Raw genomic sequence first — 16707 nt, 5'->3', positions numbered from 1 at the left:
GGATGGATTGTGAAAAGGATGGCAAAACATATACATAGAATCGCATGGAAGCACACACAGATGTTCATGCTTGCTTCTGCACAAGCACACAGACTCACCGGGCCCCCACACCACACACAAAAGCAGACGTTTCACAGTCCTGAGTGTCTGTGCGCAGAGACGCATGCACGCACATACGTTCCCCGAAGTACACAGAGACGGGTGTGTGAGCTCAGCTGGCTGACAGGTGCCCAGGTGTGTGAGCTCAGCCCTGTGCCTGCCTGTAGCGGCGGGCTGTGCCGTGTAAACATTACACACACACACACCCAGGTGCACGTGGGCACACGCGTGCACGCTCACAGACGTGGGTACATGTTCGTGCACTCACACAGACGCCCGTGAGAAGACACAGGTGCCAGGCAGACTCACAGGCAGGCAAATACGCCTCCCCCCATGCACACACACGTGCACACACACTCACACACACCCACAGGCACACTCTCATCCCCGCAAAGTGATTCTGCCGGTGAATAGTTTCCATGTCTCGCTGCTAACCAGTCACCAGTTGGAATTTGCTTAATTGCTGCTGAAGTAAAGGAGCCATCAGCAGTTTCAGACTCATGCCAGCTCGCAGGGTGGGTGCTCTGCAGTGCCTTGGCTGCCTGGTAACCAAAGCCAGGCCCAGCCTCAGGAATGCGGGGCAGTGGGAGGGAGAAGGGAAAAATGCATTTACCCCATAATTTAAACATGTAAGTGTGGTACCCAAGCACAGCTTGGCCCTGCCTGGGCCGACCCTTCCGTGGGCACAGGAAGGCCAGGTGGTATTGACTGGCTGGTGGGGCCGTTGCGGTGCTGAGGGATCCCCGCTCCTTCCAACCCCCACCAGGGGGACCCTTGCCTGGGTAGGGCTGCCCCCTGCCCAGTCACCATTCCAGCACAAGGTCAAAGATGGCCTCCCGCCCACCCCTCATGTCCACCCCTACCTGGACCCTGCTGGAGCACTGGGGGCTGTAACCCACCCTCCTGCTCGTCCTGTCCCCCTGCCGCCACCTCACCCAGGCACACTCCCTGGGGGCTCAGCGGCTCTCCCTGGCCATCCCTCCCCCACAGCCCTGAGCTCCAGACGTCCCCCAGCCCTGCAGGCCCTCGGCCTTCCCCATCCTCAGCTGGACTCGCCCCTTCGTCTCTTCCTCCTCCCTGTCCCCCTGCTCTTCATAATGTGGTTGTGTTTCCATTTCTAGAAAGTCGTTCTAAGCCAGGCCGAGTAATGGGGATGCTGGGAATAGCCAACGGACGTGACTGGCATCCTGAGGAGACATTCTGAGGAGACTCCAAGGAGGTATTTTGAGAAGGGACCCTGAGATGGGCTCCTGAGGCAGCCAGATCAAAACGACTGGGAGAGTGGGGTTCGGTGCCACCCTTACCCGGTGCACGAGTCTCACCACGGCCAGAGGGAGGTCTGAACTATGAGACGTGACCCTATTGCTGCCCTGGTTTTGTACCCGCAAGGGCTTCCCCTCGCTCTGGACGTGGATACACAGAATCCTCAAGGTCTCCCTGCGTGAGAGCGATGTTTACCCGTCTCTCACCACTAGCGCTCGAATGAACCCGGGAGACTTTGCATACGTGTCTCCACTATTCCCTCCTCCCTTAGCTCCCGCCTTCCCTGACTCTCCAGCAGTCAAATCTACTTACTACAGCGTTCACCTCACCCCTTTTAAGGACTTCTTGCCACTGACATTTTATACTGATTTGCATTTTTTATTTAATAGTTGATTAGTGTCTTTCTCCTCCACTAGACTTATACTCCATCTGGGAAGGGACGGTGCTGTGGTTAGTCACCACCTTACTCCTAGAGCCTGGCATGCAAAAGGTGCTCAATAAATAGTTCCTTCACATGAAGGAAGGAAGCGGGAGGGGGCCAAGCCAGCTTCAGGGATGGGATGAGAGTCACACTTTGTTATGTATGTGACATAGGTTCTGTGGTATTTTTTCACCCTCGTCTAAATAGTTCGAGTGGCAGGATGGCCACCTCTGAGGAGGCAAGTCCCAGTGTTGCGTGCTCTCGGCCCCTCCCCTTCTCCTCAGGTAGAGGCCCCCACACCATCTCCACCTTGGGTCACGGCCCTGGGTGGGGCCCGTCTCCCTGTTTCTCCAGCCTGCTGCTCGCAGCCTGTCCTGGTGGCATTTATTTCTCCTTCTCCACTTGAATCAGGTTCCCTTGTCCCCACTGTCCCTCCCACCTGGACTGCACTTGCCACAATGTGTGTGTGCAAATCCTGGCCTCCTCCAGCTCTTGGGCAGGTGCTGTGACGCCCTCACAGAGCCCTTGGCCGAGGTGCGAAGAAGGCACTAATCTGTCCGAAGTGTCTCTTGCTTTTACCGAGCGCCTGAGGGACCAGTGGGCACAGCGCCCCACCACCTGGGCCCCTCAGGTGGCTTTGCGGCTGCAGGGGGAGGTGGCTCCAGCAGGTTTTGGAAAGATGTTCTCGAGGCCTATTCTTTTGCCCCTGAACACTTTTGTGTTCAGTAATGAGCTTTCTGGGCTCCTCTCTTGGCCTTTCCTGGAGCAAAAGAGGAGCCTACTCAGCCAAACTGAATGCTTTGGGGGCCTAAAGATTGGGGATTGGCGGGACCTGCTTGGTGGAGGCTGGAGGAAGGAGCGGGGTCTCTGAGCAATGTCACAGAGGGGTTTAGGAGCCGGCGGGGCCAGCTTCCCCACTGCAGGGACCCCGGGAGGAATTTTGCGGTGAACAGGGGTCTCTGGCTGCCTCCATTCTGCTGTCCGTCCCAGGACCGAGCCCCACTCTGGATGGTTCTGTCACTGAGGCCAGAGCCTTAACTACCTGGAACTCTGTTCTCTGCAGTGATTTGGGGGCTGGGACTCCACTGTAGGCAGCAGAGACCCCCCCCCCCCTTTTCTCCCACTCCCACAGGACTCTGCCTTCTGCCGTTGTCCAATGCGGCCAGCTGCCTGCCAGCCACCTCCCGACCTTGTGGTCCTGCCCCTTGTGCATGAAGTACAGATGGGCACCCAGTCCTTCTTCCTGCCTGTCAAAAAGAGACAAAAGTCCCTGCCCCCTTGGAGCTTCTAGTCCAGAAGGGGAACCATTAGGAAAAAGAGGGTGAAGCAAACATGTGATTACAAATTGAACTGTGAGCCACGCACACTGCTGGACGTCTCAAGGCTGCCCGTGGATTGGCATGGAACATATACTATTAAGTGGTCCAGGGACATGGAACTAAACCCGGGTTCATCTCCTCCATCTCCTGGCCTGCAGACCGGCCTGGGCCCGCCTTGCTCTGGGTGGAGGGGCTCTGGGTGGGAGGGAGGTGGCAGGATTCCACTCCAACCTGCTCCCAGGGGCTGCTCTATGGAGGCGCAAAATCTTTATCTGGTGCAAGAAGCGGCAAGATCAAGACTCTACTCTTTCCCACAGTTTCCAGTGGCCCTAGTGGCCCTCCGGGGAATGGGAGCAGAAGCGCCTCCTTTCCCAGGCCAAGGAGGGCAGGGGCTGTGGGTGGGCCGTGCAGTGTCCATGGTCTGCCGGTTTCTTCTTCCCCACTGCTCAGGGTTTGGGCAGGGGGGAAGGCCTAGTCAGGAAGACAGGCAGCGGGGCAGGCTGAGAGGACAGGCAGTCAGGAATTCCGGCCGGGCTCCCCAGTTGGTGGATGTCCTGAGCCCCCCACGGCCCCCTGCAAGTCTACTCTCCTGTGGTATAGGCACCAGCCTCTCGGGCCCCTTCCTGCTTTCAGATCCCCCAGTGGGCCAGGCCCCCTGTTCCCCCAGTGACTCTGCATGGTGTTTTCTTTTCCTGGGTGTGGGGACAGAGGCAGGAGCGCAGTTTCCAGGCTCTCGGCCACACGTGGAAAGGTGCTCACTCGGGTAGTAAATGGCCATCAACTGTGATTGCATGGCCATCAGCTGTGGCTAGTTGGCCGTCAGCTGTAACCAGTGAGCCATTGGCCACTAACATAACTGCTGTGGCTACACTAGCAGAAAATGGGGGTTAGCAAGAAGATGGTGGCTGAGCTAGCAAGAGCGGATTGCAGTTAGCATGGTGGAGTGCAGTTAGCAAATGGGGTTGGTTGGTTGACAGAGAAGCGGATGGTGGGTTGCAGATCGTGTGGCTCCTGCTTCCTATGTCTCCAACCCAGCCTCCAGTGAGACCATAGTGGTATGACTCCCCTACCTATGGCTCCGTGGGTGTTCCTTTTCGGCCTCCCCGAGTCCTGCGTTCTTATGTGGGGAGCGGGAACTGAGACCCCGCGTGACACCCTACATGACACTGGGCTACTCATTTGCCTCCCGCTTCGGTACTTCACTGTCCCTCCCTCTTCAGGCCACTCCCGGACTCAGATCAGGCTGGGCCCCCACAAGCTCACCCGCTCCTCTTTGGAGCCCTCGAATTTTAGATTTGCCCATGATTTAAACCACCCTGACTCCTCTCAGCAGGCAGGCTCCAAGCTCCATGGGCCGACTATCCCACCCAGCGCTGTGCCCATGTCACTGGGGTGGACCTGGCCCTAGTGATAATGGGAGGGCACAGTACCCTATTCCGTGAGTCTGATTGTCTCCTTCCACAGATACTGGGACATCCTCGACTTTGCTGTCCCCACTCCCTTCCTGAGGCCACCTTACCAACCCTTAGTGCTTGGGGCCCAGGCCACCATCTGTGGTGTGGCCTCCATCAGCAGCCCAGCCTGCTAGCTGCTCTCCAGGCCCTGGACACGACTTTCCTGCCACTTCCAGGGGTGTCCAAGGTCTGGGAACAGATGAGGTTTAAAGGGACGACGTAGGTGGTGGCACGAACCATGGGCCCCTGTGGCTGGTAGAAGCGGGCTCTCCCTGGGTCCCTCCTGGCGCACACATGCCGGGCTGTCTCTCCTACCCACCCAAAGATCCCAACACCATGCTGCAGGCCTCGGGGAACCTTGCTAAGCAGAGATGGAACGAGGTGCATGCTTCTAGGACACGTGGAGGAGGCTGGCAAAACCAGATGAGCCACGACAAACAGTGGAAATGCCGGCCCGGACGATGGTGGAGCCAGGGCTGGCAGAGAGAGGCCGCTTGGCTGGGGAGGGTTTACGGAGTACGTTCTGTGTGTGCCAAGTCCCAGGTCTGGGTTCGGGTGTGACTCCGTTTTATAGATGTGGGAAGAGAGGCACAGAGGCACAGGTCTTCCGTGCCACATGCTGGTGGTCTGCTGCCACCTTCTTTCCCTCTCACCGCTCACCCACATCTTCCCATTGGAATTAACCGACTTCTTTTTAATACGATTTATGTATAGTGAAATGCCCAGATCTTATGTGACAATGCAATGAGTTCTTTCACATATAGTTCCCTCATGCTCCTCCCTAATCAATAGCTTTGCCTGCCCTTGAACCTCATGTACATGGAATCATGTAGCACATTCTCTTTTGTGTCTGGCTCGTTTGGCTCAGCGGGCTGTTTTTGAGATGCGGCCGTGTGGTGCCTGTGTCTGTGGTTTGTCCTTTTTCACTGCCGAGTAATAACTTCGTCGTGTGGCTCTACCACATGCAGCTGCTGAGGGGCCTATGGGTGAGTCAGTTTGGGGCTGTGCTGAATAAAGTTGCTGTGAACCTCCAGGAGGCACCCACCCACTCCGGGAGCGCCCAAGTGGGGGCCCTTTATTCTGGGCGGGCCAGCCTTGGGGCTAATTGGCATGTGATACAGAGCCCTTGGGTCCTTCCCCTGTGAGCCAGATGCCTGGCCTGCCTCAGTGTCCCTGTCCAGATGATGAGCTCCATCCAGCCCACCTGCCCTGTCTGATTTTCCCCACCTGCTGATCTAGAACAGCCAGTTTTCCAGGGTGTTCCACTGGGACCCCGCTGTGTGTGTGTGTGTGTGTGTGAGAGAGAGAGAGAGAGAGATAAGCATGAACATGTGCACCCCAGGCATCATTCTCCCACACCCTCAATCACACTCACCTTCCACCTGTCCAGCCAACGGCACCTGCCCAACCACGCCCCTGGCCTGTGGCATGTCCCAAACCCCAGCCTTCACCCCAGCCCTAGGGGCTTTTGGGTATGCCCAGTCGCCCATGAGTTTTTGCTGCCCTTTAAAATCAATTTAATAGGGAGCCCGGGACTGCACCTTCAAAGGCCGCTCCTCAAAAGACGTTCTTTTCACTCAATCTCCCCTCTAAAGACTGGGGCGCGAGTTTTGCAGATTAATAAACAGGGTTGCTGCGGCCGAGTGCATGAAGCCTCCATCGAGATGCTTTGTGTGGCCCCCTGACCCCAGCCTCTGAGCCGGGACCCCGGCCCCCCAACAATGCTCGCCCAGCCTGGGTGGCATTGCACGATCCCACTTGAAAAGGCCTTTCGCCGGGGCTGCCTTTTAAGAGGGGGACAATTGGCAGGAGGCCTGGTGCTCATTCATGCACAACAGCAGTGAAAAGTGCTCGTAGCCAGTGTCAGGAGTGGGCAGCGCCCAGAGCAAGGGGCCCGCCAGGGCTGCGGGAACCTGGTCGCTAGGCGACGGGGCCCCCAGGCATCTCCCTGTGGCTTCTCAGAGCTCCCACGATGGCCCTGTTCTGGTCCCGCTTGGGCCCCAGGGTGGAGCCCTGGGGTGCTTGCCATCCTGCTCCCCAAATCTTTGCCAACTCTGCCCTGATGGGCTGGGAGACGAAATTCAACCATGCACCCTCTCTGAGTCTGCTCAGTGATGGGCTGCATGGGATATTCCCAGCATCCTTTGCTGCTCTGAGATTCCCTGAGGGTGTATCCCTCTAAAATGAACCAGCACCTACATTCACCCTCCACTTCTAAGTGCCCTCTTGCCCCCTCAACCTTAAGCTTCCCCCCACCAAAGGCCACCCCCTGAGTTTTCTCAGCAGGCCCCCTCAACTTGAGGAATTGAGAGCAGTTGCCATGGGACCATCCTCCTCTTTGTCTCTAGCAGGCACTCTATCTTGCAATGCTGCCCTCCTTTGAAGTGGGTTTGGCCCCCAGCACAGAAGGTGGATGCATCGGGAGGGAAAGAGCGAGGCCCCAGGTCTAGACATGCCTGGACGGCTCTCCAGGCAGGAGCTAGGTCTTTGAAGTGGGCGGGGCTGTTTAGTTGCTGTGAGTAATCTCTGCCCACACACAGGGCTCCAACCCCAGGCTGGATTCCTCAGCCCCCAAGGATCCGGACAACACCACACCCCACCTCTCTCTGGGGATGTCACTCTAGGATGAGACCCCTGGAGATCCTTGGACCCCTTTGCTGACCAGAATGCATCTTGGTGTACCCTGGATGGGGCCACCACCTTGTCTCTGTCCAGTCTTGTTTCAGGGTCACTTCTCTGACTGGCTGCAAACGCCAGGTCCCCATCCTTCTCCATCCTGGCCCTTGTCATCCCTCCCCCGGCCCACCTGCCCCCTCTCCCTCCCCCACCCCCTCCCAAACCCCGTCCCTCCCTTCTCTCCATCTTCTCATTGTCTGCCTCTTTGCCTTCACACCAACCCACTTCCAGGCTCTGCCCTTGGTCTCTAACCTGACCCCTGGCTCTGCTTCTTCTGGCTACAAATGCATCGCTATCTTGTTCCTATGTGCTGTGGGAGCTCGATGAGACCCCTCTTCCCAGCCACCCTTAGACTCAGCTGGGGAAAGTCCTGTTGTCTGAGCTGAAGAGGGACAGAAAGGAGTGAAGGGACCCCAGGGTCAGCTCAGAGCAGAAGGTGTGTCACCTACATGACTCCATTTTCTCATAGAAGGAGCTGGTGCTGGTGAGTGAGGCTCACAGGTCTGGGGGCCAGGAGAGGAGAGGCTCAGTCCAGCACTGCCATGGCTCCGTGCGGCTCTGGGAAGGCACCTCCCTCAGATCTCAGTCTCCTCAAATGAAAGGGGGCTGCCACATCCACTGCTCCCTCCCTGAGCTCACTGTGGGGGTGGGACAGGTATAGCACCCCCCACCCTCTGCCCCAGCCGTCTGGAGATAGGACTGAATAGTTGCATTAAATGGAATTAATGGAGACCTGGAGGGTGGCAGAAGAGGAGAAAGAATAGGGTTAATCCCACCCTCATACCAGTGCTTAAGAGCTGATTACTCAGTTTTCAGGAATTTGGGAGTTGGCTGTTAACCATGGCCATTACTGAAAATTAAATTATACAACCTACAATTGTATAAACTAGATTAAAAAAATAGGTATCGTTAAGTACTCACAACATACCACTTCCTAATTATTTACTATTATCTGTGCTCTGAGGTTACGTGGTCTATTGTATTTACATGATGGAAATACTTTGTAATGACATGCCGCTACATGTCTCTTCCCAACTCTGCGCTCAGTGACTCCACTTTGGTGGCTTGCAATTGGCCATCACGGGACTATTTACACCATGGAAATTGGCAAACATTGATTGATTGATTTGTTGACTGTCCAGACTTAAGAAAGTGCTGGAAAAAAATGTTAATGCAGATGACACTTAATAGTGTGTCTTTCTGTAGCTGTTCCACTGTGAATAGCATAGAAAATTGGGGAATATTCTTCCAGTATTCAAACATTACTACCTCACTCAGTGAAGTGCGTCTTGCATTCTTGACAAGTGAGCCAAGTTGCCTACTCCAACACAGAGACGTTTTCTTATTTTTCTTCTAAAACCCTCATATTTAGATCTGTAATCCATCAGGAATTCACTTGTGTGTGCTGTGGGGTAAGGGTCGAGATACATTTTTTCCTTAGGGAATACCCAGCCTTACAGAAGAGGCTCTGCAGTGGCACCTTTGGCACAGCCCGAGACCCTCTGGGTGTGGGTCTCTGCTCCCCTGGTGGATGGGGACAGTGTCACTGCCACACTGTCTGAGGTCCCATTGCCTGTGTTCGCCCTTGGTGTCTGCTATCAGTCCTCTGCCTCAGTTCTTCATGACAGCGTGACTATTCCTGGCCCTTTGCAAATTCCTATGCATTTTGGAATCTGCTTGTCAATGTCCAGCAAGAGAGACTTTGCCAAGAAAATATGGGAGTGAAGCAAAGCACATCCAGGGGGAAGAAATGGCTTCACTCCATCATTTTTCCATGCATGTCGCACCTCCTTAATTCCAGACACTGGCATCCCGTGACAGCCTTCAGAGGTGGACCCCACGTCTACATCCATGTCACTGAGGAGGCACTTGAGGCCTGGAGGGAAAATTACTTACCTAAGATCACAGAGTCAGTGCAGAACAAAAGCCAGTGTAGGTTGGCCTCTCTGGGGCTAAAGCCCCATTCATTCATTCATCATTCCACAAGCATTACCGGGCACCTTCTGTGCGCAGACATTGTGCTAAGCATTGGGTCCAATAGAAATTTGCAAGATGGAGAAAGGGCAGACTTTCCAGGATGAGGGAACAGCACGTGCAGATACCCGGGGTTATGAGAACAGCCGGTGCGTTCAGGGATCCCAAGTGTGGCCTTGTGACCAAGCAGAGAAAGGAGGGGACCGTGGGTGGTGGAAGGTCTGATCCAGGAAAGGTGTCAGGCTCTGCCCTGGTGACGCCAGGGGCTGCAGGGGAAGCGCAAGAGACGTGAGGCTGGAAGAGAGCAGGAGAGGGGCCCAGTCCTGTCCTGTCGGAGGGGACGGTGGCCTGTAAGAAACTGTGGGCAAGGGGTGTGGTGGGGAGACCACAGATAAGCAGGGCATGAAGAGTGGGAACAAGAGGGCAAAGCAGGAGGCAGGGAGTGGGGTGTGGGGGCACTAAGGGTGGGGACACTAGGGTGGGGAATGAAGGGGCAGACAGGCTGCCCAGAGGTCTTAGGGGCCAGCACGGAGGGGGGTGTGGGTGGGCCTGGCGTCAGTGATGCCCCTAGGCACCTCTGCCTGAGGTTCTGGCCTCAGCACAGGCTCAGGCAATACTGGGCGTGCTCAGTGAACCTTCCCTGAATGAATGAATGAATGAATGAATGAATGAATGAATGAGTGAATGAATGAATGAGATTCTCCATTCACCAGCATTGAGCCATATTTGTTTCCAAAGCCCACTCTGTTCTCTCATTTATTCCCCTCTGTAGCCCTGGAGGGAGGTGGCCAGGACCCATTGTGGCCTCTTCACTCCTGAGATCAGCCTGCTTTCTCTTTATCTCCGTCTCATGTGGCCACAGCAAAGGGGTAGCTTTATTAGTGGGGTCATCTTGCTAAATGGGGGTGCAGAGCCAGTACCTGGGCCTTCCTGGGAGCCCGCACCCATTCGGGTGCTCTCCAGGATAAGACTGGATGGAGGTTAACTCTGGGGCCGGGAACGTGGTGGGTAGCGCCGCCGTCCTCCAGCCTCCATGCTCCCATTTGCAGCGTGGGAATAGAGGCCCAGAGAGGCAGAGGGCTTGCCCAGGTCCCAGCCCCTCCTCTCGCCCTCTGGGCAGGCCTGGCTTCCTGGGCCAGCATCACAGGAGGCTCACTCGAGGGTTCACCCTCAAAATTCCTGATAATTTTGGAATGACGGGCCCTGGGCCTGCATATTACCTGGCTGGTCCCGACCCTGGTACCTCCTCCTGCGAGGGCAGCTGGGCTTGTCCTTTCACTTGAAGGCCGTTGTCCATTCTACAACACAATCCTCCCAGATTACACATCAGGAAGTGCATGAATAAAGGACCGGAAAAAAGGAAAACTCAAAACTTTCCTGGTGAAAACAGAGGCCCGTTTTAGTTTTGACATCAGGGCAACCATCTGCCTTTGCCAAAACAGAGGAAAATTAAAGCCATGCACATTGGCCCAAGCAATCCCCAAAGGACCCCCAGAACATGGTGCCCATGAACTTTGATGGGGGACCACTCAGAGCAGTGAGCCAGACTGCTACTCTCAGGCCCAAAGGCAATATGTGGGGCGTGGGGGGGTGGGGGCCCTGGGCGCAGACCTGGAGCCCTGGCAACTCAGGGAGAATCACTGGGCTGTCCTGTCCTCAGTTTCCCATTTGCAAGCCGCAATCTCCAGGGCCCCCACCCCTCGGGAATGGTACAGTTTCATGGGATAGATGGGATAACATGGAAAGCCCCTTTCTCAGTGCCAGGCTTGCATAGTGCTTCAGAGATGGTAGCTTTTAGTTGAGCACTAACCATCCACAGAGTGCCCCACCCCACCCTATCTAGCTTATTTCTCTGCAGAAGGCAAACTAGAAACATCCACTCAGCTCAGCCTGCGCTGTACCCCGGACAGCATCTCAGAGACAGAGCTGACTCTCCGGGCCCTAAAGGAACCACTGACCTGTGGTCTGACCGCTCTGGGGTCTGTCCCCTGGCTTTGCACGTCCAGTTTCTGGGTGCAGCCTCAGGTGGGCTGTGGGAAGGGCCCTGGGCACAGGACTAGGGTTTCTGGTGTCACTCTGCAGCCCCCAGCTCGTTTTCCCAAGAGAGTCCTTTCCAAACTGGAAACCACAGGCCTCTGGTCACTCAGGCCTCCCACAGAGCAGGTCAGGGGCTGTCACTTTCCCTGGGTGTTAGGAAGCTGGGGCCACACACCGGCTCCTGCCCCTGAGCAGCACCCACTATCATCCTCAAGGGGGTGCTGTGGGTCGGCAAGGTGCTGACAGAGTCTAGCGAGACAAGAACTCGCCCCTTCCCTCGTGGCCCAGGCCCGCACCTCTGTGCTGTAAAGTGGGCCTGGTGGTCTGAGACGACGTTATGTGGGATTGCAAGCCCGTGGATCAAACACTTGGTAAGTCCTCGGTAGTGCTGCGGACTGAGGCCTGGGTGCAGGAAAGGTGAACGCCCGGAGCGCATGTCAGTGCCAGGCAGGAGGGACCTCCGGCCTCGCTCTGCATGTTTGACAAAGTGGCTGTCCCGCCAGCAGAGGTCCCTTGCAGGTCTGTGATGGACATGGACATGGTGTGTGAGACAGAAATCAGCCTTTGCTTTTAGGAGCTGCTAAGCTTTGTTGTCGTTTGTTGCTGCAGCTTAACCTGCCCTATCCTGACTGATACATGACCCAACTCAGCTCTGCTGTGCGGGTCCTGGGGGAGCTCGGGGGCTGAGGCCAAGCCTGGACTGGAACACAGCCTGGCGGCTTTGAGACGAGCCACATAAATGTCTGTGCCGATGGCCTTCACTCATCTCATGGTTTGACGTCCAACTTTGAGGGTTCTGCAATTTCCTTATCATTCATCTTTAGCATCACCGGGTATCTTCCTTCTCGCCCACCCTCCCTCCTTCTGTTAGTTGTTCCTTTCCCACACGCTCAGGTCAATTCTGACATACCTGGCATCAGGTTGGGGGGGGCCTCCACAGTTAAGGCCCCCGTTGTACGGACAAACACCTGAGCCCCTGACAAGCAGCCGTGGGCAGCTGTGAGTGTGTGTTCCATTTGTCCCTGGAAGGTGGGCCTCTGCCTCCCAGGTGGACACTCTGGCTGCTGCCAAAAGCCCAGTGGCCTGGCCCTCCCCTCTGTTGATTCTTCCCTGTGCATCACCCACATCGAGGCCCCTCTGTGCACCACCTCCACCCCAGCTCTGGACTTTTTTGGGACTAGCCTCAAGACCTTGCTGTGAATGCAGTGCTCCACACTTGGGTCTCCCCCCACCGTTTCTGAGACCACCCAGGGGGTCTGCGGGATCGGTGTCCCCTTCTTGGTACTAGTGAGTCTGGTTGTGGTTTTGGATGGAGATAATTTAAAGTAGTCCCGAGCCAGGAATACAAAGCCCCCTCTGCCCCAGGAGGGCAATGGTGTGCCTTTGTGGTCACTGGGCCCCTAAGGCCTGTGGCTGTTTACGGCCCCAGATTCCAAGATGGCAGCCCAGTGTCTGTGGCCCTGGCACTGGCTGTCCTTTGCTGCACGGCTATCCCTGGGGTTTGAAGCTTGATGCCATCAGTTCAGGGCGCGCCAGTGGCCAACACCTCTGCACACGGTGGCCTGACCAGCCGCTAAGGTGAGCTAGGCATTCCACGGCCTCCTTGCTCCTCCCAGGTGGGGGCCCGATTCCCACTGGAGGCAGCACTCCGGGTCTCCTGGCTCTGAGAAGGATGGATGTCAAGAGCCAAGGAGGTCACTGAGAAGGTGCCCGAAGAATTTTTCCCGTTGGCTATTCAACCTCCCCAGACCTCAAGCCCAGTGAGTGGTCACCTCGGGGCTGGCCTGCCTGTGGCCTTGTCTGCAGGCCTGAGTGTGGGCTGGCTTCCTGCTGACCGAGGTCAGTCACCACACACCCCTGAGTTCCATGGGCCCTGGGAAGAGCACAGACACCCCCGAGCAGTGGAAACATCTCGAGCTGTCCAAGTCCAGACAGACAGGGCCAGACAGAGAGGGACCCCAGACGGGCCTCCTCAGAGAACAAGCTGCAGCCTGTGTGCAGGAGCTGACCAGACGCCCTCCGGCCGCCGGGAAGCCAGTAGAGACAGATGGCGTCTGTGCTTAATTGGGCAGAGCAGGGAGAAGAAGCCTCCACAGAGCCCGCCAGCCGCCGCCCGCAGGGAGAGGAGAGCCAGGAGGCAGGAGACCTGTCCCCGCCTTGCCCAGTGACCCCACAGTTCCCTGCCCTGTAGAGTTTCGGTCCTCGCTGATGAGGCCAGGATGCTCCCTGGCTCCAGGTGGCTGTGACAGGAGAGAATGAGGGGCACCCTGCACAGGCACCCGGCACGGGGAAGGTGAACTGGACTGGTTCTGAGTGAAGCTGGTCTCTCATGCTGGGTCCTTGGAGAACGGTAATAGCTAATATTTGTTAGGCTCGTGGGTCAGCCATGCTTCTCAGGGCTTTTCTTGCCACGTCATCTTGTTGACTGCGCAATAAATAATGCTTAGGCCCGATTATTATTCCCATTTTAGGAAGGGGAAACCGCAACGCAAAGAGGCTCTGTGGCAGTGCCAAAAAGAAACCAGGCCCCTGGCCCAATTCTCCATACTGCATGGTCCTCACTAAGCCGCGGGGAGGCCCCTCCAGGGGTGCCTCCATCTGGGAGTTTGATTATTTCTCTGTATCGTGCTTTAAGAGGAAGCAAAGAGAATTTTATGTAAAGCTAGAAGGCACCTTCTATGAGCACCTACTATACCACCTGCTGATTCTTCTCCTCCTCCTTCAGCATCCCAGCTTCACCTCCAGCATCACCTCCAGCATCTCCAGTATCACCTCCAGCATTAGCACCATCATCTCCAGCATCACTTCCAGAATCTCCAGCATCACCTCCAGCATCAGCACCATCACCTCCAGCATCACCTCCAGCATCAGCACCATCACCTCCAGCATCAGCACCATAACCTCCAGCATCACCTCCAGCATCAGCACCATCACCTCCAGCATCAGCACCAGCATCACCTCCAGCATCAGCACCAGCATCACCCCCAGCATCAGCACCAGCATCACCTCCAGAATCTCCAGTATCACCTCCAGCATCAGCACCATCACCTCCAGCATCACCTCCAGCATCTCCAGCATCACCTCCAGCATCTCCAGCATCACCTCCAGCATCAGCACCAGCATCACCTCCAGCATCAGCACCATCACCTCCAGCATCAGCACCAGCATCACCTCCAGCATCAGCACCAGCATCACCTCCAGCATCTCCAGCATCACCTCCAGCATCAGCACCAGCATCACCTCCAGCATCACCACCATCACCTCCAGCATCAACTCCAGCATCAGCACCATCACCTCCAACATCAGCACCAGCATCACCTCCAGCATCAGCGCCATCACCTCCAGCATCAGCACCATCACCTCCAGCATCACCTCCAGTATCAGCACCATCACCTCCAACATCAGCACCAGCATCACCTCCAGCATCAGCGCCATCACCTCCAACATCAGCACCAGCATCACCTCCAGCATCAGCACCATCACCTCCAGCGTCACCTCCAGCATCAGCACCAGCATCACCTCCAGCATCAGCACCAGCATCACCTCCAACATCAGCACCAGCATCACCTCCAGCATCAGCACCAGCATCACCTCCAACATCAGCACCAGCATCACCTCCAGCATCAGCACCATCACCTCCAGCACCACCAGCATCACTCTCATCACATTTACTTGCATTTAGTGTGTCCAGGAAGTGAAGCATATGCTTTCTGAGCAGAGTCCCACTCATGTCCCAGGTGTGCTGTGGGGAGGGATTGTTTCGTTTTAACTGATGAGAAAAATGAGACTGGAAGCTCTTCACCACGTGTGTGACTTAGAAGTGACAAGGGGAAAGGAAGGAAAGAGAAGGGTGGGGAAGAGGACAATGATGACTAAGGTAGATGTCACCTTGCTTACGCCTCCGCTGGGAAGGGGTCACTTAGCCAAGAGTGGAGACCCGCCTCGGAGGTGTGCTGGAGCTAGGCTGTGAAATGGGCAAGGGGAGCATACTGAAACCCAGGGCGGCTGTGCCCCGTATCACCTCGGTTTCTGCTCCTGACCAAGCTGAGCACTCCTTGAGGGGATGTGTCCTCCTCACCCCTGTGTCCAGTCCCAGCTGGTGCTCATGAGTGGTGGCTGTGGACCCCGCTGGGATAGAAGGCTGGAGAAGCTCCATCCACCAGCTCTTGCAGTGAGTGCATGTGGGGGAACTGAGTGGAACCTGCCTCCCTGTCTGGTCCAGGCTGTGCCAGGGCTGCTGAGGGCTCCAGCTCAGATGCTCCATGGGGAAGAGGGAGGGGAATTTGGAATGGAGGCACCTCAGAGGTGGAGCAGGGCCCACCCACCCCCACCCCACCCCACCCCACCCGAGCTCCTGCACAGCACCTTGGACTTCTCAGAATTCATCGGGCCCCTCAGGGCTACCTGACTCATATCACAGGTGCACACCCTCAAGCCCAGATTGGGGGCAGAGCAGGTCTAAAATTCAGGTCTCCCCACGGCCATACAAGGGCCCTCACCACCCAGCCTGGCCTTTCAGAGAAGGCGTTCATTCCAGGGATGAAGCTGGGTGCCAGCACTCGACCCTGCATCCTCCACCCCATCTTGGGGGCACCCGTTGGCATCCAAGAGCCCCATGGTGGCAAGGAGGCACCCGTGATGGCTGTAGCCTTGCATCTGATAGAAACGGCTCATTTGTGGACTTCTAGCTGTGTGTGTCCAAAACGTGTGCCTTTATCCATGCCCTCCCAGGTGACACCCCACCAGCCTTGTGGATGGTGGGAAGAGGTGCCCCACGCCGAAACAGGTGCCTGGAGCCCCACCTGTCATTGTCATTGTCTAGACATTCCCTGAGCATGGTCCTCTCACAGGTCCTCTGCCATCTTTGCTTGTGGCTGAGGGAAGCAAAACTCTTCACATCTCCAAGGACAGCCATGTTAGGGTGTGTGTGGGAAGGAGGGAGCAACAGTGTCAGGGGACATCAGGGCTCCAGACAGGTGGCCCAAGACGGGGCCCCAGCCCGCCCCAGATAGGCATGTCACACTCTCTCTCTGGGGCTCCATCTCCTTTTCTGAAAAGGAGCTGAGGTCCACAGTAGACCCCTGCTATTTCGGGTGTGAGGAGTCAGGGTGGTTGTCCTTCTTATCACTGGAAACACAGCCTCCAATTCCACCTGCCTCGCTTAGACTCTCTCGGGGCTCCTCGCCATCTGGGAGGCCCCCCCATCGTCCTGGCACTCAGCGACCACTCTAGGCTGATCTCAATCTGTCCTCCTGCTTCTCTCCCCCCAGTTCCTAGTAAGGTGACAGCTTCCCCAGTTAGCCCTGGACTTTCCCAGGTTTAGCTCGAAAGCCCCACATCTGGGAACTCCCTCAGTCCCCACAAACCGGGCTGGACGGTCACCCTAATCCTATGGTCTGTGTGCTGCCACCCTCAGGACTTGTGGAAGGTGTGAGCACGTTGCCAGCACCCAATACACCCCAGC

At 56.5% G+C, this 16707-nt stretch overlaps 1 protein-coding gene across 1 annotated transcript; it reads left to right on the top strand.

The window, feature by feature from the left end:
* The first annotated feature begins 4850 nt into the window (after positions 1 to 4850).
* LOC141572350 (uncharacterized) lies at positions 4851 to 15492 on the top strand. The gene is made up of 2 exons (XM_074337100.1): positions 4851 to 4937; positions 13969 to 15492. Exons 1-2 carry the CDS (start codon positions 4851 to 4853, stop codon positions 14923 to 14925), a joined length of 1044 nt encoding a protein of 347 aa, XP_074193201.1. The 3' UTR covers positions 14926 to 15492.
* The last annotated feature ends 1215 nt before the right edge of the window (positions 15493 to 16707 follow it).

The sequence above is a fragment of the Rhinolophus sinicus genome, linkage group LG06, assembly GCF_036562045.2.
Source record: "Rhinolophus sinicus isolate RSC01 linkage group LG06, ASM3656204v1, whole genome shotgun sequence".
Classification (NCBI taxonomy): Eukaryota; Metazoa; Chordata; class Mammalia; order Chiroptera; family Rhinolophidae; genus Rhinolophus; species Rhinolophus sinicus.
The sequence above is the reverse complement of the archived record's forward strand: the minus strand, read 5'-3'. Positions and strand labels throughout refer to the sequence as shown.

Bases quoted from the DNA above. Each gene is read 5' to 3' on its own strand.
- LOC141572350 (XM_074337100.1), top strand. From the start codon at position 4,851: ATGCCGGGCTGTCTCTCCTACCCACCCAAAGATCCCAACACCATGCTG. The intron at 4,938-13,968 runs GTGCATGCTTCT...CTCCTCCTTCAG, and splicing joins CTAAGCAGAGATGGAACGAG to CATCCCAGCTTCACCTCCAG.